This window comes from Calidris pugnax, unplaced genomic scaffold (assembly GCF_001431845.1).
Source record: "Calidris pugnax isolate Ruff unplaced genomic scaffold, ASM143184v1 scaffold69, whole genome shotgun sequence".
Lineage (NCBI taxonomy): Eukaryota > Metazoa > Chordata > Aves > Charadriiformes > Scolopacidae > Calidris > Calidris pugnax.
The window spans coordinates 9,436,418-9,461,150 of NW_015090859.1; the positions used below are offsets into that span (position 1 = coordinate 9,436,418).

A 24,733-nucleotide genomic window follows, 5' to 3' on the forward strand; every position below is an offset into this window, starting at 1 on the left:
TAAAAACACCAACACCTCCAAAATAACACCTGCCAGAAAATCTGCTTTCCTTCCTATTCAAATCTGCCAGAACTTTAAAAACAAACACTGTCTTCAACAGTGGTATTACGTTAGGTAAACCCGTGCTGCTGGTTGCAAACTGGGTGCAGACCAGGGGGAGGAACGTGACTGCTTTTCTGTCAGGTGAATCATGGCAGCCAACAAAGAATACCCAGTGGCTTTACGCTAACTGTGGAAGGACATGCAATAGCTGAGCTGACAAAGTCAGAAGGAGGTGCCCAGCTGGGACAAAGTTACCTCAGCAGATTATTTTTGAACAAATATGGATAGCAAAGTAACTTCATAGCAGATCAGCACTTTCTATCTTCAGGTAACTGCAGTTTAAATATGCTATTAGGAGCCTTAAACTGAGGTTTGCTGCTCTGTGAAACCATAGCCTCAGGACACAAACAAAAGCTGGTAAACAAAAGGTTTACTCAGCTCTAAAAGAAGCTAACTGAAAAGAAGAAACAAAATAAAACCATGGGAAACCCAAAAGCCTAAATAGTCTGTCTTTCTTTCTTTCAACATACCTCCCCTCACTTACTACAATGCCCCATTTCCACAGCAGGGTGTGATTGCAGCATCATCCAACTTTTGAAAAACACTACACCTAAACAGGAGATTGGCATCTACCTGTAATGCCACCAGCAACCAGAAGGATACAGGGGGAATCTCTATTTCAACATGTGCTCTGGGAATTAGCACCCAGCAAGCTCACTAGATTAGACTGGTCTGATAGAGAGCAGAACTTGGCCCTTTACTAACTCTAATTTTTCCTTTCCTTACCGTGCACCCTTACTGTCTCCTACACCATATTTGGAGAGACAATCACTATTTTACAACATTTTAAAGAGTCTTCTTGAAGTACCTGCCATAAAGGTTCCTTACTGGAAAGCAATTAACAGCAGTAAGAACCCAGACTGGACGAAAACAGTAACAGCCCAACAAAATAAGGGAGATACAGGCAGACTTGCTGTGCAGCACATTGCCTTGTAATAACCTTATGTCAACCATCAGCCACAGACTCCTGGGTGAGGACATTGGTTCTAAAGAGGCTGTATCACATTCCCTTCTCCCCAGAAAATACCCTGGAACTGTGCAGGGAGGGTTGGGATAGCACTAGTCTGTAATGTGTTGTGCTCTCATTCAATAACCTCCTTCATCACAGCACAAGAGCTGAACTCACACACACCAAGACTGTGTTTTGCTTTTGTTTTAATTAATTAGTTAAAGAGGCATTTAACTGATTAGCACTCATTGGGTCTGCCTGCTCTGCTTTTGGGTGATTTTCTGTTGTCACTTTTCTAACCGAGAAGGGAAGCCAGGCTTCCAGCACCGAAGATAAACTACCAAAAAATGCCTACACAAAGGAAGACAATCTAGTCCAGGCAGGTCTAATCAGATCAAGGAGAAGGCCTCTGTGTGCTGCCCCTGCTCAGATATCAGTAGTCAAATGAACCAAGTTAAGAGTCCTGCCAGGGAAGAATTACTCACTTCATAGCTATTTCACAAAAATGTCATGTTTTATTGTCACTATTATGATAAGGATAGATGATTTTTAAGCTCAGTGTCCTCTTCCAAAACTCTGTCAATTTGTAGAGTGTGCTGTTGACCCTGAAAGAGTCAAAGCTGTGGTGCTGCAGGATGGGAACCTGGTCTCCAAAATCCTCCCCCTGCAGCCTACACCTATTTGACAGAAACAGGACTTATCCTTCGCCGCTCCCCTCTTTATTACTGATAAGCCTTGCTTGCAACACGTTTTTGGGAAGAGCTGCCATACAGAAACACTGACATTTGGCAAGAGAAAGCTTCATCCAGAATTATAATCTCATTTGCATATGTCTGTACCTGACTGAGATATCTGAACAACAGAGTTTGTCGAGTAAACACGAACAAAGCATGATTCAATACACCCCATCTGTTAATAACCAACACCTGTGACTTTCACACATGAATCACTAGAGTAGATCATAAAGAGTTAGCAAAAAGGGAATGCAAAAATGCTAAACTACACGAAATTAACACAGCTAAATAACAAAAAATAATCTTACCACAGAGCAAGTCTCTGCTCAATTTCCTTGAGAAAACCAGTGTGAAATTTGTGCAAAGGTTCGAAGTTGGAGAAAATGAGATTTTTCAGTGTTTCAGGCATGCAATCCTCTTTACCCACTGCACTCTGAAACCACTGCAAAGAAAAAAGAAGCAAAGTTATTGGGGGGCTGGAATGCAGGAGGTATGATCATTTGTTGTCATTATACACCTAACCCAAATACACTTAACCCAGTAAGGACCTTATTTAGCCGGCACTAGGAATACAACCCAGGCTACTTCTGACACTCCTACCTGCTGAACTGATGCTCTTATCAGTGGTCAGGCCCCGCGTAGTTAAGAAAGAAACTCCCTTTTCCCTTTGCCATCACTGATCAAATCTTGAAAATTCTTTTCAAGCCCAAACTGGTTGGTCAGTATTAACTGAATTTGCAAATGCCGTAGGTGCATGAGTACTGCAATACTTGCAAATGTTCCAGTAAAACCAGAAACTATTCTCTCCATTTTCTTTTGCCGAGTCCTGTCTGAACCCCCTTTGACATGAGCTGGCACAGTAAGGACTCAAGCCCACGTTGCTGTGTGCAGATAGAGAGCGTGCACTTTGTGCAGTGAACAAGTAGAAGGATGGTACTTGGCACTTTCAAGATGCTAGTAGCAGAAAATAGAAGGGTCAGTGCCAAATGCTGTTAAGACTGCAACAGGTTCCTGCTCAGTTTTCCTCCATATTCTCTTTATTTCACCCTAACAGATCTATGGGTGACATAAAGCCACAGGACTAGGAGGCTTGCCAAGGTGGCATAGACTATTATCTTGAACATGGTAACACTACTCCGTCCTCACTGCCCTGAGGGGTTCCAGCTATCTATGGTTGACTTCCAGCAGTGCCTAGAAGGCTGTTGGGACCTTTTTGTAGTCTTTATTGACAGTGCATCAGCTGGAGCTGACCCAGACCTGGGATAAAGAGAGACCCCTCCCAAGCCTCCCTCTTCCCGGCTAAGGTTGAAGAACTGCACACCTACCAAGTCTCAAAATTCACCCATGACACTTGTTCCTTCTACCTTTTCCAGTGATGCCGACTACTTGTCCACTCTCAGCGGCCTCCTGGGCCAGACATCTCTGAGGCAAAGCTGATGGGCCTCATGGTTAGCCCAGAGCCAGTTGTATGTCTTTTAGTGACACAGCAAATTCAAATTTGCCTACCACAAGAATAAGGGCTAGGGTGGAAATTGGAGTTTAGCTCTGAAGAGCTAAAACTTGCTGTTTCTGCAGCCACTGGGTGAAACAGAAGATGAAAACAGCCTGTCTGCTGTTGAGACTGCAGCAATGGCCAGTGCACCACAGGACCTGGCCTCTTCCTTTGTTGGCCTGGCTTCCCAGAAAGCCAGGATAAGCAGGCAGTGGAGCCACAGTATCTTGCTGCCTCTAACAACCATCCTGCTCCAGCCTACATTGGCTATGTCTAAGCCGGCGTCAGATCAGCTGCATCTGCCATGTGGGCTCCTGGAACAGACGAGAAGCTGGGGAGAAGGTGCCTCTCCCTGGTTCCCAGCTGGTACCAACAGACTCTTCCCTGCAGCATGGTCCTCCTTATGGCAACACTCAACGCAGGAGGTGGCAAGGCAACGCACCTCACAGAGTTTCACACACTGGACGATTAAAGCTTTTGGAGGCCTGGAACTGGCAGCCCTGCTGAAATGCCATCAGAAGTTTTGGATCCAGTGTGATTTTACAGACAATTGTAATTTAAGGCCGAATCTTGCGCACGTTAGTCTTGGAAGTCAAACAAGACGGTTGGTGTGTGTGCAAAGAAGGCACGTATTTGCCTTGGTGATTTTAACAATCACGCTCTGATGAGACGCTACAGATTAATGACTCGTTTAACTGACAGTTTCACTCACTGAAAAAATCAGACGCATTCAAATAGGTACTCCACAATATTTCATGTTAAATGGAGGGTATTTAATCCAGGAGAAAACATTTATATGCCCCCCGAGGGAGCTACTTCAGTTTTAAGAGAAGTCATTGAAAACCCACAGGCATTTTTAGTAATTACAACCACAAAGTATGAAAGCAAGAAAAAATAACTGAAGTGTGTCCCAAGTTCCTCAACCTGATACGGTTTCGTAGTGCACGTTACTAACCACAGTGAAAATCTCCGCTTTCTGCTTTTTCTGTTATTTCCTCCCTAGAGCTGTACTCCTGTGCACTGCAGAGAATACCTACAGTGCAGAATATAAAAGGAGCATGGAGCAGCTCAGATGTTAAATGGAGCAGATGAAATACTGCTCCCGACTAGAGCTTCACATGTTTCGTGAGTAATGCTCAAGCAAACATACCGATGTGATGACTTCAAGGTCCTTCAGGTATGTTCGTTCAGTGGTTGCTACTTCTTTAGCAATGAAGTAAGCCTTCTCAGTCGGGAATCTCTGCAAATTGCAAGCACATTAGGTTTTCATCTGCTTTCATGGAGCTGCTTTTTGTAGGAAAAAAACTGCAGACAACAATCACCAAGAGAGTTACAAACCAGTGACCCTTGCTTGTGGTTACTGTGACTCATGCTTGAATGTTCCTAAGCCCCGAAGCCCTGAAAACAATCCTTCCTTGCAAACACAAGAGAACAAGCACTTTCTATGGGTTCTTGAGAGGTTTTTCTTTCTGCCAAGATGATTTCTACAGCCTTGGGGTGCTGATCTTTCCTTTTTCCACTTATCTGGAGTAGGACATATTCTGACCTTCACAAAGAAATTCTTTGCAGGATAGATAACCATTTGAATCAAATTTGACAAATGATAAATTTGATGAAATGATGAAAATTAGTGTCTGATTATTTTAAGTTTCATTGTCAGGGTAAAAAATATTAAAATATGTGAGATTTTCCCAGTGTGTCTAGAAAACCCAACAGTGGGAAAGGGGAAGAATTTTAGGATTTCAAATTTCAGGAAAAAAATCCCAAATCCTCCTGTGCTATCCAAGAGGCAACGTGGTTTTGATCTCTTAATTCTGAAGAGCCAAAGGGTCCCAACTGATCTTGCTTTGTGTTGCTCAGGAAGCAAAAAGGAAGAGCAAAATATCAATAAATCTTCAGCTTCTACATTTTCCCCCTGAAGATCCTCAGTAGATGTGCTAAAACGGGTTGTGAGGGGGTTGCATGGGCATTTCCTAGTCAGTATACAACCCCGTAGGAGCCATCATCAGCTGGTACAAGCTACAGCAGTCACTGGCTGCTGTGACTTGGACTGGCGCAGAGAACCATCAGTCTATTAACTGCTTCTTGGCTTTTCTTCTTCTCAAATTTCTTTCACATATCTTGCCTAACTATGCACAGTGGGGAAAAAAGATCTTCCTTACACATCTTCCCACTTTCCAGCAAAGACAGCTGAGTTCCTGCCTTCTCCCCCCTGAGCTCAGGAGAAAAAGCAGGCAACAGAAGGACAAGAGCAACCCCCTCTCGCCCTGCAGCACAGGAGGGATGAGCCAGCAGACACCCGGAACACCCTTGGCTCAGCCAGAATCACTTCTGTCATCCCAAAGCAGTTTTGGATGTGATGCTCCCTTATGGCTTTGCTGCAATGATGGGGCTGAGCCAAATACTCCCAGATGAACGCCGCAGGCTGTGGCTCAAAGAGAGCACTTCTACTCCCACGATCAAATTCTCCCAGTGGTGCTCCCAGCAGAGACAGACTGGAGAGCCTGGGTTGGACATTCCTGCACAGGCTCAACGCTGGTCCTTTTCCACCACCTGGAAATTCTCCCTCCAATAATACATTGCAGTTGACTGTTTTGTTACAACAAACTACCAAACTCCACTCCTTACAAACAAGTTACTTTTCCAGGAGACCCCGTCAAAACAAGCTCCTATGGTTGCAACCAACAGGACTGGCCCAGATTTATCCCATAGTAGGCTACGGGACATAGAGCTACCTATCTTTTCTCTGCTGCTCAAAGAGTAGCTGGGGCCCCTAACCCCTGCACCTCTGCACAGGAGGAAGAATCCAGGGCACTGAAGCCCTCAGTGACAGCAGTTCTGTGGTTCTGACCTGACCTGCTACAAATTGTGAGTTTGGCCTGAGGAGCACAGGGATGCTCTTGGACATACTGTGACTGAGGGCAGCATAAAGAATCATAGAATTGTCTGGGATGGAAGGGACTCTCATAAAAAACCATCACTAGACCATGTCTCTAAGCCCTATGTCAACCCAGCTTTTAAATACCTCCAGGGATGGTGCCTCAACCACTTCCCTGGGCAGCCCATTCCAATGTTTAATAACCCTTTCAGTGTAAAAATTTTTCCTAATATCCAGCCTGAACCTCCCCTGGTGCAACTTGAGGCCATTTCCTCTTGTCCTATCGCCTGTGACTTGGGAGAAGAGACCGACCCCCACCTCTCTACAGCCTCCTTTCAGGTAGTTGTAGAGAGCGATAAGGTCTCCCCTCAGCCTCCTCTTCTCCAGGCTGAACAACCCCAGCTCCCTCAGCCTCTCCTCATAAGACTTATTCTCCAAAATACATACCAAGCTCAAGTTACCTGTATGGATCTATGATGAGGAAGCTGCAGGAAGCCTAGATATTAGTCACTTGGGCAAACAGCACTAGCTGCAATACAACGTGGAAGAGAGCATCAAGGGCAACTGCCTCTGCCTTACCTTTCTTTTGACCTCTTCCTCATCATCAGTCCTGATGCATGATGGGTCATTCAGCAAAGGGCTGATCAAGGGAGATGACTGCTTGGCATCAGGGCTCAAGTTTGGAGATAAAGACATGTTTGCCACCGGTGGTCCTCCTTGGGAATTGATGGAAAGCTCTGAAAGGTGCGGGCTGCCAGTCAGAGAACCTGCTAAAGAAATAAAATGGTAAAAGAAAAATCAGTTAGGACAGGCTCTCTCTACAAAGTACCAAAAAGAGTTACAATCTTAAGTTGCAGCATGTGAAAATGCACTACAAGACACAGCCATCAGGATCCTCAAACTAGTCCAAGTGGACTTGAAGGCAGAGGAACTGCATCTACTTGCATTAACCAAGGGACTGTAAAGTTCTTTTAGCTGGTGAAACTGGCTGAAATTAGTGTCTTTGTAGGGAAGGGATCAAGGCATACATGACTGAGCTGCAATATTTACTGCTAAACATCATATTAATACCAAATTTCTCACCAATCTACTCTATGAAAGAGAATAAATACAACAATAAGGGAGTCACCCTAGGAGTGCCATTCTTTCTTGCAAAATAGAACTTAGAAGACTCAAATCAGTACTTCATAGGGAGCTACAAGACACAAGTTAGGACAAATTTATCTAGTGGAAGTCTAGAGAAAAAGAAACAATGACTTTCTACTGCAGTGCTGCTGCTAAGACCAGTCAGATCTAACATGAAGGGAGAAAACTACTAGTTCCCCAATTTCTACACACAACACAAGTATGCATATTATACCTTGTAGGTCTTTCCATGCTCCTCTGATTGATTGGGATGGAAATGCTAGCATTATATTTACATAAGAAAAGCAATACTTTTAATGCACAAAGTATGACAACTTTAGATTATCACAGATATAAAGTCCCATTTAATTTTGGATTAAAAATATTAAAGAATTAGACAATTAATTACACTTCCATGGATTCATATACACTACATTAAATATTACTGAAATTAGCATTTTGTCTTCTGGGAGGCAGCCAGACTACTGACTGCACAAAGGGAAGAGTCTGCCAAAAATGCCCAGTGTTCTCCCAGTTACCCCTCCTCCAAACCTCTGAAAATCTAAACCTGTTTTAGAAGATCTGTCATGTGGAAGAACATTTACAGTCTGTACCATTTTGGCATCGTACATTAAAATCCAACCAAAAAAATGTGACAGGCTCTTGATTACCACAGCTAATATGCTGTCTAGGATTAAATGTAAAATACATACATCACCATATATAATTAAGTCAAATACATTTTACTATCATGTGGTTTTGTCCTCCCTAGATTACGATAGGTAAATGTTCCTGTTGCTACAACACAGCTGAGATATTCCAGTAAACAGAGGCACCAATAAATGTAATTAGGCCAGTAGTAAAACCTATTTATTTTCTGGAAGAACTCAGGATTTATTGCTAGAACATGAATATTTTCCAATTCCAAACCAGTTCATGTTTATATGTCATTCCTTTGAAAAGAGAAGGAAAAAAACAATACAGTTATCAGTTTACGTAATCATGACAGTTATGTAGCCTGCTATAAATCAAAGTCAAAGCAGTATTTGTCTGAAATAAAGGTTTGTATTATTACAGCTAGCATGAAAGGATTTACCAACAGTTTCACACTAAATCAATGTTCAGTGAAATTTGAGAAAATGCCACAGCTTGTTACACAAATGTCAATTTTATTGACACTAGCACACAACTATATACAGTGTTTTCAAAAGAAATGGAATTCATCATTGAGAAATAGTGAAACAGATTAATAGCAAGGTTGTAAGGTTAAAAGTACTTAACTCTACATTACAAAAGACGTAAGAAAAGTAGTATCACCTCAAATGTGGAAACAAAGAAATTCTGGCACTATGCCTGTCATACGACAGTGAATAAATGATTTGCACCTCTGTGAGAAGTTCACAGGCTTTATAGTCTAGAAGTTAAATAGCACCTATCTGTGATAGATAGATATAGATATATCGACATATCTACCTACCTATTTATAATCCTAGATCTAACTTCTGATGTACTGGAATTTTTATCAGTACAGCTCAAATATTTCCAACTATAAAATATCAAATGGACAATGAATTAAAAAGACTTCCTAACCTGCACTTGGAAGACTGAACTTGGGAAAGGTATTACTGAAAGTGTCACAAAAACACGTGCCTGGTGGCTCACAGCATTGAGTATACACCCCATTGATTAAAGACTTGCACACTGATACACCACTGACGTTCTTGCTGCAAAAGGTTATTTTGCAGCAAGTTGAAATGCTACATTCTCCTTTTTGGTATCAATGGGGGCATGAACAGTGACCAACACCAACCACCACTACCTACAAGCAAGAGCTCAGTTAGACCCCCCCATCCGTCAACACACTGAACAAATGAAAATTAAAGCTAGGTCTAAGAAAGTGGCTATATTACAAAAGGGCCTCAAGATGCTGTTACGTTAGCACATCTGGGGCCTAATTACAACCACCACAGCAATAAAGATCAATGCATTGGATGTTGTTCCGGTAAAGGTGGGAAACAAACTTATTCCGCTGTGAGAAAGCCAGAGATGAAAATGGAAGGTCTTCTCTCCCCCATCGCCAATCAATCAGGACATGTGTTATGCTGACGGGTCACGGCAATGCTACAAAGTGACTTTCTCTTTTTCAAAGACATGAGGCCCAAGTAACCTGCATTAACCAAATGGTCTTTCCTCCGTGTTTCATCTGACCCCAGGCCACAGAAGAGTGTATTCTTACAGGCTCTACTCATCAACTACATACTGCAGAATATAAACAGAAGGGAGAAGACCCATCTTATTTACAAGGTACTGAAATTCCTCACATTTTACCCTAAAGGATTCATTGACTGACAGGCAATTATTAGCATGTCAGTTGCCAGATATCAAGTGGTTCCGCACAGCACATTGGAGGCCTAAAAGGTTTGCAGCTGGCAACATGGAATTGTCTTTGCTGGTACTTTATGTTATTTTTATTTAGATTCACACTCGAGCCATCTTTCAAATATAACAGAGCCAGCTATACATACACAAGCCAAGAAACAAGTAAAAAAGGATATTTGTCTCAGGATTGTTTAAGTACATACTAAAATGATACCAAATCGATGCTGGGGTGGGCAGGAATTAAGCAAGTGCTTCAATTCTTTTCTGAGCTTGGGTTTAAGAAGAGAAACAAACATTGGTTGATGACAGTGGCAAATAATGAGAATGCACTTTACCATGGTATAGCAGATTAGCCCATCAATGCCAAAATACCTGGAGTGGTTCCTAGTTTCACTGAGCTAGTTTGCCCTCCAAACACCGGGGAAAAGTACCGCAGTATGCAAAGTGACAGAAAAAATAACCCTTGATTGAAAGCTAACTTGAATAAAATAATCTATGAAACAAAAATGGCATTTTACACGGCCACAGGACATGAAACTATGGGTTATTGTCTTAGCTTTACACGTGTCTCAAATCACCCCCATCGACATACATGTTCCACACACTAAGTAAAATGAAGCCAGTGGCTGAAATCAAATACTTAATACCTATACCTCTGTCAAAACACACGTCACGATTGCTTGCTGGAGTTTGGTGGTGGGAATGGAAAGCTGTGGGCAGGCCAGGCTTTGAGCTTGGCTGGCCAGCTATGACCCATCCCACCAGCAGTATCTGCTTTACCCTAGGCTCCTGTCACCCACACTACATCATAGGGACTGGGGTTGAGGTTGGCACCTTGGGTGGCTGAGCTGTACTGCTTTAAAACAAGCCCACTACCAGGGAAAAAAAAAAGGTTCAAATCAGTACCTTTCAGTTGATGAAGAAAGTTTGCCCCAGAGGCCAATTCAAATCATAGGTGAGCTGAAGTGCCTGCTGCCTTTTTCTTTGGTGGCTACATAGACAGCATAAGATGACTGGAAATTCCTCCTTAGAGGCTTTAACCTAACAAGGAAGGGCTCTCCTCTTTGTGAGGAAGATAAAACAGGAGTCAATGCATCCTGAAGATACTCTTCCTCTATTCCTTTCCTCCTGAAACTGCTGAGTGACAAACTCACGCCATTTAGCGTCCTGCATCTGCTTCAAAAGAAACAGTTCCCATCCCTACATACTGTGTTTTAACAAGAAGGAACAGTACAGCTGTATTAAGATGCCCCTGGGTATGTTGGTCCTCTGTGGAGCACCAAGAAGTGAAAATTACTAAACAGAAACTGAGAGAAAACATCAACCATTACTGAAGGTGACTGCAGTTCTCCTGGAAAACTTAAATGTACATCTACAGTGCTCACTAACTCAGCTGCTGAGGATTATATTGTTCTCAAGGTTTAATACCACAAATAAAAATGTGTTAAGAGCCAGAAAAGCACCCTTCTCAATACCTTATTCTCCCTTAGGCCTGCTTCACAGACTGCTCTGCAGTCAAGGGAAGCTTGTGACATCCAGATCCCAGCTACTCTGACTTTAAGGTTTTCTGCTTTAGTGTTTTCTAAGCTCCAGTCTGGTAGACAACACCCAAGCTGCTGTCCCTTTGTCCTTTGCATTACTGAGTATACCACTTATGAAGGCTCTTTAATAAGAAAACATTTGACAGAGCTGTTGCTGCTGTGGCCACACGGCTAGGTCTAGCTTAATTTTCCATAGTCATAGTGGCTGTATACCTCAACCTGCTACCTAAAAGTTCTGGTCTGAGAAAGACACCTAATACAAAATGACATGGGGGACAGACCAGATGAAGTGGCAGGAGTTTTCATATGCACTTCACTGATGACTTAAGTACTTCAGATCGGAAAAGAGTTCAATAAGGGTGTCCACCCCTTCTCTCCCCAGCTGTGAACTAGGCACAGTCACGCTGCTGAGCTAAAAGAGATATGGGATGGAGATTCTGCTCTGCTCTCCCTCAACCCAAGAACAAACCCCCACCGACTTGCATGATAACTTGACAGTCCACTTCATCAGGCTGCACTCCTCTTCCTCATTAAAAAAAACAAGCTGGAGTGCTGGATACAGTTTGTTAGAATTAAAGATCTTGAAAAGTAGTTACACACCACACATACATTTATGTACAAACATCCCTGAACACAGTACCAAAGAATTTGAGGAGGAACAGGAAGAAAAAACAACTGAGGAAGAGATCCTCTGTCACACACAACCAGTAGCTCTGCCTGGCTTGAAGAGGAACATGACAGGGAGAAAGGTCTGCTTTGACTTCATAGCTTCAAAATGCACGGCCATGGCAGGAGTGGCAGGGATTTGGGAGAATGGTGCACCTTCTCAATGAATCAATTTCCTCGTATTTAGGACAAAGCATCAGCCAGCAAATGGACAGAACAATTAAAACAGTGACAGTTTTACAGCAAAATACCAGTTAGAATGAGTAAAAGCCTTCAGTACAGGTAAAACTAAAAAATAATAATAAAAAAAATTAATTCCATGCATACACAGTTAAATGGTTTGACATGCTTATAGTCTCATCAAGCTTGCTGTTGGTTTAGTAGCCAGCAACCTCCTTAGTTGGTAAAGGTCCATGCTTTACTGGTGGGCTGCAGTATTAGACAGCGGTGAGTGCGAAATCAGACAGTAACTGCTGTTGGCCTACATCAGGGTGTCCTCACCTCTTCACAACAAAGAGTGAGCTTTACAGCCTGGGAAGAATACAAGGTCACTGGGCATCAGTCCTTTGTCTAGCCTTGATCTTTCCAGACAGAAATAGAGCAAACGTATAGGAGGATTCTCTGCTGAACCCAGGGTTAGGGCTGGTTTGCTTTTGTTTGTCTGTCTTTAAACCAACACCAGACAGTGCTGCAACGGAATTGAAAGCCTTCAGCCCCCGTGTAAGCTTATGCCACAGATACTGTCCATTTCGACAAGACATCTCCCCGAGACTGCAGTGATCCTGGCTTACGAGCTACTGCAGGTGGACCTGATGGTCCTTGGGTGTAGCCTTCATTAGGAAATGAAGGGCAATCCGATTGTGCCCAGTGGAGCCCCAATACCCCGGCAAACACACCTTCCCCCCACCCTCCCTCCAACCCTACCGCTCCTCAACGTGGTGTGGTTTCTCAAATTTGAGACTCCCAAACTGGTGGGGCTTTATCTCCAGTTCCGAGGTGAGGAGTGCTCTATGAGACAGGATCACTGTAAGAAGAGGAATTAGGTACTCCCAATACAAATAGGTATTTTCTGCAGTAAAAGGACATTGAGGCAGCGCTGCAAACAATGCAAGGAACAGAAGATACACCATGCTTTGAGGATAGACAGAACATTGAAAAGGCTTTTTCTCCCAGAGAGGTACATGCTGACAAAACAGTGCATACAATGAAACAAAAAAATGTTTCTCCTTAAACGGTATTAAACAAATGACAAAAATGAGAATGAAGTCCCCAGCATTTTCAATTTTAAAAAATAATTTTGACTATCGGGATTTACTGAAAAAACATCTATGCATGTGCACACACAGAAATCAGGAAAGGGCTGGATAGGTGAAACACTGCCAAGCTTATGAACTTTTGTTAGTGGGTCCAGGTGAGTTTTTTAGCAGGAGAGGGGAAAAATAAGGATTCAGCTAATCAAAGATTTTTATGTGCCTCATGGAAAAGCAACAGGCATGAGCTCTAACATTCACTGAACTAAACAGAGAGACCTACCTCTGATCTTGCTGTAAACCATCAAAAGCAAAACCCTGTTTTCTTCTCAAAACAGGTTTTGCAGCATTTTAAAGAAAGCATCTAATCTAATTTTAACAAGCTTGAAAGCTCTTGAATCAAAAAGCATTCGTTTTCCTTTGACCTTCCATGTTCAATCAGTGACAGCTGTATCATTACTGGCTTTAGAGTTAATTTTTATCAGTAGGAACTGTGGATTTTTATGGCTCTCAGAGGCCAAAACTTTACCAAAAAAAATCACCAATAAAAATTACACCTTAAAACTCTAATCAGTCTAGAGCAAACTAAATATTTACCATCATGTCATGCAAATTTATGATCCTACAGTCTTTACCCCTTTTACTGTAATAACACCACCATTATTTACACTCATACTTCTGAAAAACGTGCCTGTGAATACACAGCTCAGCCAGGCACACAGGCTTTCCAGATCTCATAACATTTAAAAGAAAGTGCTCACTGCTTTTAATAACAAACAACATAAACCGCGCTTATTCTACACGCTCTTTATAGACCACGGAATTAGAACAGAAGACAAAATACCCTAAAGATCTGCTACATGCCACCCAAACTAGGCCTTTTATTCATATGATGTCTTTGATTTTTAAAATATCAATGGCACCACACAGCCTAACTGTAGGGGGGAAACACAGAAGAAGCCTTTGTTCAGGATCCACATGTTGCACAAGAATTATTTCCCTTATAAATAAGATATGTGCCCTTGTCTAGGTATGTTTCAGTAACTAGAGAAATTACTGAAATAGATGAGGAAAGATTTTGTTAATTTTAATTTCCTCGGGTTTAATTTTCCTTCCTTTCCAGAACCTGACAGCACAGGCAAATTTTTTTCCTGATGTGGCTTGACTGGAACCAGAGTGCTGCTACCCACACTTAAGAAAAGTTACATGTGAGTCTAATCTTTGGGACCTCCTGGTGTTAACTCTGTGCATCAGCCACTTATAATCAGAACCCCCTCTGACCATCATCAAGTAGGAGCCAGCAACAAGCAGCTGGGTTTCTGACAAAAGGACTGTTCTCCTACCACTCGCGTCTGCCAGCAGCTGGCACAAGAAAGGTGTTTTTATTAAAAATTCTTCCAAAACATTCAATTTCCCTCATATATTTAGGGTCTCTCTTATTTGGTATGGAGAAGATAATCGATCCCCTAAATGAAATGGAGAGATGCACTAAAACATACAGAAGTTGCCTTAAGAAACTACACCATTCAGAGAGAGAAGCATTACTGGAAGACTAAAAGAGACTTTGACTTTCTTCCCTTTATACATGCCTGAACACAGAACCTCTTTCCTTCACACCCACTGTCCTTTCCAGCCAGTAACCACCATACTGCTGAAAGAGGTGGATCTCCAGTGGTCCACATCCTTGATCCTTGAGCACAAAGGTAAGTGACACCCAACTCCTCCACACACGTGTGGAAGCCAGGAAAAACTTGGATTGTTAATTTGTTTTTCATCTTTACAAGTTAAATTGCAGCAATTAAAATTTCATTCTAAAGTCACCTCTGGCAGCAGTCTAATGACTCATTATGACAAATGAGACTAGTTAAACAAACATGGTGTTTGACACAATTTATAGGTCAGACTTCCTTTCTTCTGTTGAAGTTGTGTTCCAGAAATAGCCACAATTCATACTAATTGCATATAAATCATACTGATGAGATATGAATCACTGGTTTTGAATATTCAAAATCAGGTCCGCTTCATCGGTTTAACTGATCAACACAATTCCTGCTCTCTGAGTACCCTAAGAAAGTACTGGGGCATTATACTCTCAGGAGAAGAGTGGAAAGCACGCTACGCCAAAAGGGAACTGTAAATAAATATGGCTAGACATTTTTACGTAAGATATTTCCTATTCCTCTTCTTTTCTTTTTCTTCCCAACCCAAAAGCCCGCCAGAAGAATTTTCTAGTTGATTATGGTGCCTCTGCATGTGTGTGTGTTTATCGTGGGACAGAAGACAGAATTTAAAACATCTCTGCTTCTAAGTGAAAAAAAAAGAGGAGCTACAGACAGGTTTTAGATTTGTCTAACCCATTTTCCATTTGACTTTCTCCAGTCACAACCAAGAAATTGCATGTACAGATAGAGAGACCAGAGAAGAACTTCTGGCATGAATGCTACTGCTTTAGAATGAATACAGCTGCTTCAACTGATAAAAGCTGTTCCACAAACATCTGTGCAAACAGAAACCAGCCCTACAAATATTCAAGGGAATAAAAACAGGTACTAAAGCAGTCTGGTCTAATAATACTAGGCCCATTTAGTGAACTAATTCACAAACCACTGTGGTTTCACCCTTTGCTGGGTTCTAGTGTTTAGGTTCAGCGTTGCCAATGCTGCCCCATCAAGAAAAGCCTGTCTAATTTTGCATGCCCTTTAACCTTGAAGCAAACTGTACACTGATTTAATTTTTCAAATCATTAAGACGTAACTGTTTGATTATGTTCATCCATATTCTTTGTAACTGATGTCAGTTCCATATAACTTACACAATGTACCTGCAACTACAGCAAACCTAAAAGCTCTCAGTTACGTATTGACATTTTTCAGCTACAGAAATTTCTCTTCCAGCTTTTCTTTGACATAATTTGTATTTAGGGTGTGCTACAATAGCTAACGGGATGGTACTTGTTAGTCAGGCCTATGAGCTACAGGTGATTTGAGACAATGGCAGCACTGGGCACAAATCATCTTCAAAGAACACCCCTCTCGGTCATGCATGAGGAATACGTTTGATGGGATACAGGCTTAAACTGAAAAGAGTGCAATCTGGACCATTCAGATATCAATTATTCAAAACTGCATAGCTGCAATATCCTATGAAGGTCCTGGCTCCAACATCAACTTGCCACCACCCATGTTTCCTTCATCTAGCCAAATTTATTCCCAAATTTTATATCCCAACACCTCCAGGAGAAGATCCCAACAGGACACAGTACATTTGAGCTACTGCTGAGCTGGAGAAAATTCAAAATTTTCTAATATGAATTCTCATTCACTACAGCAGATGACTGAACATGGTCAGGTACTTAGAATAGCAGAAAAAAAAAGAAATCAGAGTGTCTTTTATCCATAGACTAAGTACATCTGCACAATATGTTGGGACAAACCCCAAAACTGCTTTTGGAACTAGTCTCCATATTCATCCAACTGCAGGGACAGAGTTGGTTCAGCACAGTGCTAAGCCCAACAAGAGGCTTCCTGCACATCCCCTGGAAGGACAGGAGATGGGTGGCTCAGGACTACTCAATTGGAGTAGACACAGCTGAGCACTTCAAGAGGATGGGATTTAAGTCAACTCCTCTGAATAAAAAATTCAGAATGGTGAATCAAGGAGAATCAAATCTTTCATTTTTTCTATAGCTATCTCTCTTAGACTTGAGAAGACATGGGTGTACTTTAGACCACTGCCACTGACCAGGGTATGGAGATTAATCAATGCTTGCAATGACTAACTTGAGCTGACAGCCTCCTCTTCCCCTGTGTGCTTTGTGAACTAGAACAACAAGAATTTCCCCATCTCATTTCATCTCATCCACAGTCTTGCCCAGAGGTTTTCTGTTCTTTCCTGCAAGGCCCTTCTGTATTTGTCTCACAGAAACAAACTCCCAGATGAATTCCGGGGGACCTGATCCTATGAGAAAACGTCAATTTGAAATTGCTCTCTCATTTACCATTCTTGGCAAGCAACCAGATATGAACCACATGTCTGGTGGAGGAATTCGGGCCACAGACTGTTTTTAATTAAATGCTTGTCTACTGATATTAAACTGAACTTCAGTGGCATAAGAATGCTGCAAAAAATGATTCATCCTAAATGAAACTGTTTCCTATGTAATTTACAAACTTCATTTCTTCAAACTGGAAGAATTCCACATGTGTTAAAACAACAACTACTTCAACATTTCAAGCTGAAAAAATGCCAGATTATAGAAAAGAGTTGGAGAGAAACCCTCATATTTCATTGTTGAGAATAATATTCAAAACAAAAAAAAAAAAAAGCTGTTGAGATACTTTATTAGCAACTGAGCTAACTCCAGCTACCAGCAGGTCTGTTCTTGCAAGATTATAAATCCATTATCTTTGTAGGCAAATGAGAAGAAATCAGGCCCGAAAACAGTATATGAAAGGATGCAAAATAGTAAACACCACTTATAATATTTTATATTCACTTAAATCCAAGCAATATGAAATCTATCCACTTTTCTTAAGTAGCAGAAAGGACTGCAAATCCTTTTGTTGAAAATCCATTACTCACACTCTAATTTTACTGGCTAACAAAGCAATTAATTCATCTGTCCAGATTGCTATTACTTTACTGTATAATATAACTATCGGTACTTTTGCTGCACAGGCAGCAAAAAAATCAAAAGGAAACTCATGCACCCACTCCCCACGCTCACCCTATCTGCTAATGCAGGCTTCAACTAGCTATATTTCATCTTAAATATTGAGAAGTTCAAGGCAATTATTTTACAGCTATTCTAAATCCAAAACACAAACCACCTTCTTTAGAATAGTATACAAGCAAGCTTTTCCCTAATTATTAATCTTGCTGTTTCTAGATTCATGCTTTAAACGACAGGAACAAACAAGAGCATTCCCTGTCACCAAAATATCATGGTCTAAAGAGATGCTATAAATAATTTCTGTTAAAAAAATGAGGCATCTAATCTTCAAGAAAACCAACACACTAAATGAGATGAGCAGGTTAAAACTTGTATTTACACAAAGATATGTTTTACTGCAAAAAAGTAAAGTATATAACAAGACATGCCTAACTACTGTAGGTATCTTTTTAAATATCCTTCACTCAGATTAAACTCTGTTAAAATGTGCATAGACCAAGGCATTAGAAAAATTAAAAAGACTTCCTATTTTATTACTTTTGTAAAAATGATCTTGAAAATTTCACATTGTCTAGATCTACAAAGTCCTGTAAGTTGTTCATCAGTACTTATGTGGATGGATTCATCATTGCTGCATGCACGCACTGCATGATGCAGATCACTGCAAGTGCCCTGCAGTTCAGTCAATGCTCTTGTTCATTGCTTAAAATTTTCAAATTTAGTTCCCTTCCCTACAAGAAAAATATATAAAAGTTAAAATTAAGGCCAGTGTTAAAGAGCACATCTTGTCTCCCAGCTCTTAATAACTGCAGGACACTTTCCATAACAGGACATCTTTCATCTGGATATTCTTAATTAACTCGGAGAAACTAGAATCAGATTTTACTACTATACAGCCTTAATTCTCAATACTTTTAGCCTGTGAAAAGGAAGTTTACAAAGATTTAGCCTTTCTGTGCTTCTGCACACGTGCCAAAATCTTGCTACTTTATGTACAGTACAGAAGACAATCAGCCTGGACCACAGTTAGTCCTATCATTCTCTGTGTCAAAAGATGAAAAATTTATGAGGTGGCACTCTTAAAAAAAATAGCCTATGTCAGACTAATTGGATCCTGCACAGATAAAGATTTTTCCTGATCAAAGCAAAAAAATAAAATCAAACAGCCACCATCTCCAAACCCCCCACCAAAAATCACCCACAACAGAACTTTGATGTCTCTGTGAATAATTCCACTGAGAGAATAAGGGGAAAAAAATCCTTTCCAATTAATCTTTATACCACACTGATAAAGGATAGAAAGGATTGCCTTGCAAGTAATACTCATACCACTCTTCATTAGAGCTGTTCCAATCTAAATTTTTTTCACTTGAATTGTATCTTTCATCTTGTTCTCTTTCTCGCCCAAGGAAGAGTCTGGAGTTTCAAAACCTCCATCACCAAATCAGCCTGTTGAATCCACTGAAGAAAAAGCCAATACTGTTATTGCTCCTGTATATGTGCCTAATTTATATCTTCAGTTCATCAGTTAAGATTATAAAATGGGTTATGAAGATGAGTAGACCAAACACATTCTTGCTACGAAAAGATTTTCCAGCATATTTCAAGATTTCAACAAGTCTTGGTCTTGAATATCAAGCTGCCTGTATTTGGCCGTTAAGCTTAATTTTTTTTCTCCTAACTCTGTTGAGGCACTCGTAAGTTGCTCTCCTTATATGGGAGAGGAAAAAAAAGTAATAGACATACAAAAGAGCACAACGTACCTACTTAATTTCCTTTTTGTTTGTTTTGTCAAAAAAACCTAGTCAAGTGTCAAAGAAGCTACAATATATACCTAAAATATGACTTCATATCAAGAACAGGTGAGTGTATAAAGTCTTAAAAAGGTACCTATATCAGTAATAATTTTCCTCTCCTCCTGCCTTTCAGAGGAGATACATTACTGTTAAGCTTCATTGAGATTTATCCTCATGATTGTATTTCTAGCATCCCTTCCCTCTGGCTGGTCAGTACATTGATAACATTTGAAATGTGCCCACGTGCTGAAATTATCACCAGCCACGCTTCCTGAGCCCCAGAAGATGCAATCACTCTAATGAGCAATCACAGTATGCACTGGTCTCATATGCCCCGGTCCCTAGCAACTGAAGACCTGCACACCGTCTTCATCACTGAGGCCAACAGACACATCCTCCTCTACCTCCTCGTCAAGCTGAAGGCTTCCAAAGGAGTACTTATTTCTAGGCATGGGAGAGGAACTCAGCACAATGGGATTTCCAAACACCAAGGGGTGAGTGAAGGGGTTAATGATTTCTGAGTCAGAATCGCTTGATTCTGTCCCACTGCTGGTGGAGCCCTCCATCATCTGGATGGCAGCCATGTGATCCATCACGCCACTGGCATGCAGTGACTGTATGACTGGGCTCTGCTTTGACTGTGCTCCAGCTGGCATACCGTTGGCCATCATTTTGCCTTCTGGAGAAGACATCTTAGCCACCCCGTCTCCTTTACAGTATCTCTCTGATCTATACTCCTGCCCAGGGGTTGAGGATACCTGGCTTAGGATAAATGGATCTGTCACTGATTTATTGCAGAGATTTGGGATTTTCTGTGCACGCAGCCGTTGAGACCCTGGAGAATATCTGCCATACCCATGGCAGCTACTGGCATGGCTATCCTCCTCCTCAGTCCTCACCCTGCAGTCATGCCCGTTTTCTGAGACATAACCCTGAGAGCCAGCTCTGCTCAGGCTCATGTTAGGGCTTGACCCTTTGCTACTGGGAGGCAACGGAGTGGCCAGTGGACTACGGCTCCCTGGCCCTCTAAACATTTCATCAACCAGTGAGCTGTGCCTTGGCATCCGGGGACTTCCCCCGGTGTAGAAGGAGAGATTAGCTGGGTTATCATCCAGGTACTCTTCAGAGAGATACTGGGAAGACTTTATAGAGGCGGAGGAATCCCTGTATCTAGCTCTATTGCGATTTTCATCTCTATAGTGAATATAGGCACCACTGGTCAAATCACCCTCATAATTGTCATTTGTTTGGGAATATGACCGGGTTATTTGTCCTCTGAGGAGATCATACTCGCTATCTACATCACTGCAGTCAATGAAAGGAATGGAGGTGCTGCTGCCATGAGCAGCCCTGGAAGCTGGACCTGTGCTTGGTTGCTGTGACTGAGGTCTGTTCTGCTGCATCCTGTCCTTAGCAGCCTCCTCTTCTTCCTCCGCTGTTGACACCACTGCTCCATCCACTTTTCTGGCTTCCTTTGGGCTCTTCTTCAAGGAAGGGCTCTTGTGCTGTCCAGTGTCTTCTGTTGAAGCCTTCAGTTCCTTCCCTTGCCGGGAGCTCTGCATGGCTGCAGCGTCATTGTCGTCTCCATAGGCAAAGCTAGAGCTCTGGAAAGATAAAGGAGGAAGGCAAGGGGGAGACAAAGGGAGAGGGAAGGGTGGAAGGGGAGAGGTTTGGGAGGAAAAGGGGTCAGAGGGAAAAGGCTATGTGTAATTACACACCAGAATTTTGCACTGCATCTTGCAGCAACACAGGAGTCTCTTGAAAGCCTAAGAGGTAACCTAAGACTCAAAATAAATCAGAAGAAAGAGGTCTCTGATCTTAAGAACAGAAAAATACATAAACTAAGCAAGGGAAGAGAGGGCAGACAGAATGTGGTGATATATAAAAAGGGGTATTTGAGGTGTTTCAATGCCCTAAGGCATCCATCAACACTAAGAACATCAACCTGTTCGCACTATTCTGAGAAGCTGGAGGGACAAAAAAGATAAACGCATAAGACAAATTTGCACAACCTGCTTACTTTAAAAAAGCCAGGTGTGGGTTTTTGAACTCGCCACATTCTGTCCCTGGAGCATACCTGCCACTAATTCCTGGGCTGGCTTTTCTGCATACAGAAATATGTCGCATCTGCCCAGTAGCCATGTTCCATCTACCTGAGCTTGTCTTAGCAATATTTAAAACGCTAAAAGATATTTGAAATGGGCTGCTTTTATAGCAAAATTCTCTGAAGTACTTAAATTTGCAAAAATGAGAGCGCCTGTGAATATCAAAAGGAAGCAATGCAAGGAAGGTGAAAGTGCGTGTAGCATTCTTACGTATGTTAATCTAGTAGCTTGCTTCTACCATTTAAGCTCTACCTAATGTAATGTTAGGTGATTATAGGTTCACCTCCACAGACACAGATGAACACAGAGAAACACTGGTAGGTGGAGCAGCCCCAATAACCTCGTCAGGGAAATGGAGTTCACTGACCCAGCTCCTCTGGGGGCTATCCCAGTAAAGCCATCAACCCATGCATGGACTGGGTGTGTTGGGGATGCCAGCAACTGGAGAGACCAGACCATGTACATATTGATTGGGTGGGTAGGTCAATGTGCAACATTAAACTGGGCTAGTTGGCAAGTAGGATAGGAGAGTTGGGAGCCAAGTACTGGAGTGGCCGTAAGTCAGGCCAGACACCGGAAAGAACATGAGGCCTGAGGGTCAATTACTGGTAATGTCATACGACTGGACCAGCTATCGGAGAGACACCTTTGATGTGTATGCATCTGTGCATGAGATAACTGGGAACCAGGGTACCAGTTACTGGGTAGACTGGGTGTCTAAGATGAATTACTGGAGGAACCCACAGTGTGTGTGTATAGGTCCGAGTACTGACAACTGGAGTGGGGCTGTGAGCCTTGGGGGTTTGTATGTCCACGTACCAGCCACTGAGAGACCTGAGGATCCAGGGAACTGCTACTAGATAGACTGTCTAAAACTAGTTGCTGGAGGGATCTATATTGTATATCTGTATACATATTTTCCACTAATATTGTATACATGCATTTATGCGGGTGCCTATGGTGAATATGTGCTCAGCCTTACTACTAGCTGGATCTGGGAACATGCAGCTGCTGCAGCCTTGCCACTATTGCGCTATTGGATTTGCAGATTCCTAACAGCTATTAACATAACACAAATACATCAGGTATCTATCTACCAGAGATAATAGCTGAAAAGTCCAGAGCTGTAAGTTTTCTAAGGAAATAATTCTTCTTCTCCCTGGTTAATACTACGAAACACCTTGTCATGGGCAACCAGGACTCTCCAGTGAGGAAAAAAGAATTAAACTTTTCCCAGATGTAATAAGCAGCTACAGCCTAGAACCTCAGCAAAAACTGTGGGTTGCAATTTTTTAGATGGTCATTAGTACAGCTCAGACAAACTCACTGTTTATATCTGTCTGGTTGTCTCGAACCAACTCCGTTCCACAATGGAAATGAACCTGTTCCACTTGCAGAACCTAAAACTTATGACACCCAGGGCTCCTAGTTAACTGGGAAATAAGCAAAAAACTATGCTCCTGGAGTTTGAAAACAGCAATCGATGAAGGGTAACATAAGAAGAAATATTTAAAAGGCATGATCCAGGATTTCATCAACATCACTGACTTGTTTTGGCACCTCTGTATGCTGTTCTGAAGGCTGTGCAGTCAGACTCCTGATGGAATGAATCTTGCTGTGTTTCCTGGAGATAAAAGGAAAATCAGAGTAAGAAGCCATTTCAGAGTTTTCTACAAATAGGAACCAAGAGACATGCCTCCTTTAAAACAAATCCTTTGAATAGCAGCTTTCATAAAAGTTTGCTCCAAAACAGATTAACATTCTGTACTTTCTGTAAAATTTAAATGCGCTCTGTGTTGCAAAGATACCATTGTAAGAAAAGGGAGAAGCACTGAAGGAAAAATGGTCTATGACCAGAACATGAGTCATAAGCAATGAACTGTTGTCGTGATCTTTGTGGCGTTTTGGTCATTAATTTCAGCTCACCACAAGCAAGATGAATTCAGGTAGAACTGGCTCTAACAAGTTGGAAGCCCTCCCTGCAGACCTCTCTCTTGAGGCTGGATATACCTGTTACTTTCAGTTTTATTCTGAGGTGAGTATGTCTGCTTACATATATTAACCACATCCCATCGAAAAGGGTGCAAATCAGTACGGGAGGAAGTTACCTGTGATGGTAGGACACTCACTCAGGAAAAAAGAAGATTGAAGACTATTGATTTTAAGTAAACTCCATGCTATGCCAGCTTCAGCCAAAACATTCAGAACCAAGGGACTATTACACAAATGACAAACTGTCAAACCAGCAAAGAAGAAATTTTTCACGTGGACTGGTGCCAAGATCTTAGAATATAACTAACTGGAAATCACAACTTTTCTTTGATTAAAATATAACGTAATAGTTCATTTATTTCCTCTTACCTTTCAAACTGCACTTTTTTGTGCCCTCCTTCTTTAACGTAGTCAAGAACTTGCTTCTGGGTCCGGCCACTGGAAGAAAACCACAGTTAAAATAGCAATGTAAGATACTGAATTTGCCACATTGAATACGTTATACCACCTGCTCATCATAAGCATGTAACGTGGCCTGCATATGAGGTCACAGCAACCAGAAAAGTGTTTGTCAGCTATCAGGAGAAACTCATGTAAGGTCATAAGTGGATTGTATGTGTCATCAGATACACAGAGATTTTTTTAAATTTTGCCTGTTACTTACCTCTTTTTTTGCTATGGAGCTAATTTTTGATGTCACTTCAGAACCACTTAAACCCAGTTGTGTGCCCTTTATAGGATACTACATTACTGGGAAGTCACCATAACAGAAAGTTAATCAAGGGTTAAGTTTTCCTCTCAGGAACAAAGAACATTCCTGAATTCTTTCGAGAGCCAAATACCAACCTTACCTGGTATCAGTAAACCCTGGAACCAAGATGAAATGCACTTCTTGACTCAGTTGCTAATATGAAACACATCAACTAAACATACATACATTTTCTGCAGAGTATTGGGCTGGAAATCACTCTGTCCCCTTCTGCTACAGGCCACAAAAAAGTAGTGAGAAAGCCCAGCACTTCCTATTGTGCAAAGATATAAACTCCAAAGGG

General features: G+C 41.7%; 1 protein-coding gene across 4 annotated transcripts in view; it reads right to left on the reverse strand.

Moving 5' to 3' along the window:
• Positions 1–24,733, reverse strand: part of LOC106889264 (FERM, RhoGEF and pleckstrin domain-containing protein 1) — a 208,738-nt gene that overhangs the window by 27,016 nt on the left and 156,989 nt on the right. For 2 of the 4 annotated variants that reach the window (XM_014944110.1, XM_014944109.1), the window contains exons 11-16: positions 24,051–24,119; positions 23,238–23,313; positions 20,948–21,188; positions 6,735–6,925; positions 4,428–4,517; positions 2,094–2,227 (exon numbers count right to left, since the gene is read on the reverse strand). In XM_014944110.1, the coding sequence (XP_014799596.1) occupies positions 2,094–2,227; positions 4,428–4,517; positions 6,735–6,925; positions 20,948–21,188; positions 23,238–23,313; positions 24,051–24,119 (801 nt within the window). The remainder of the gene's footprint in view (positions 1–2,093; positions 2,228–4,427; positions 4,518–6,734; positions 6,926–20,947; positions 21,189–23,237; positions 23,314–24,050; positions 24,120–24,733) is intronic. The other 2 variants (XM_014944108.1, XM_014944107.1) reach the window with 2 other exon arrangements.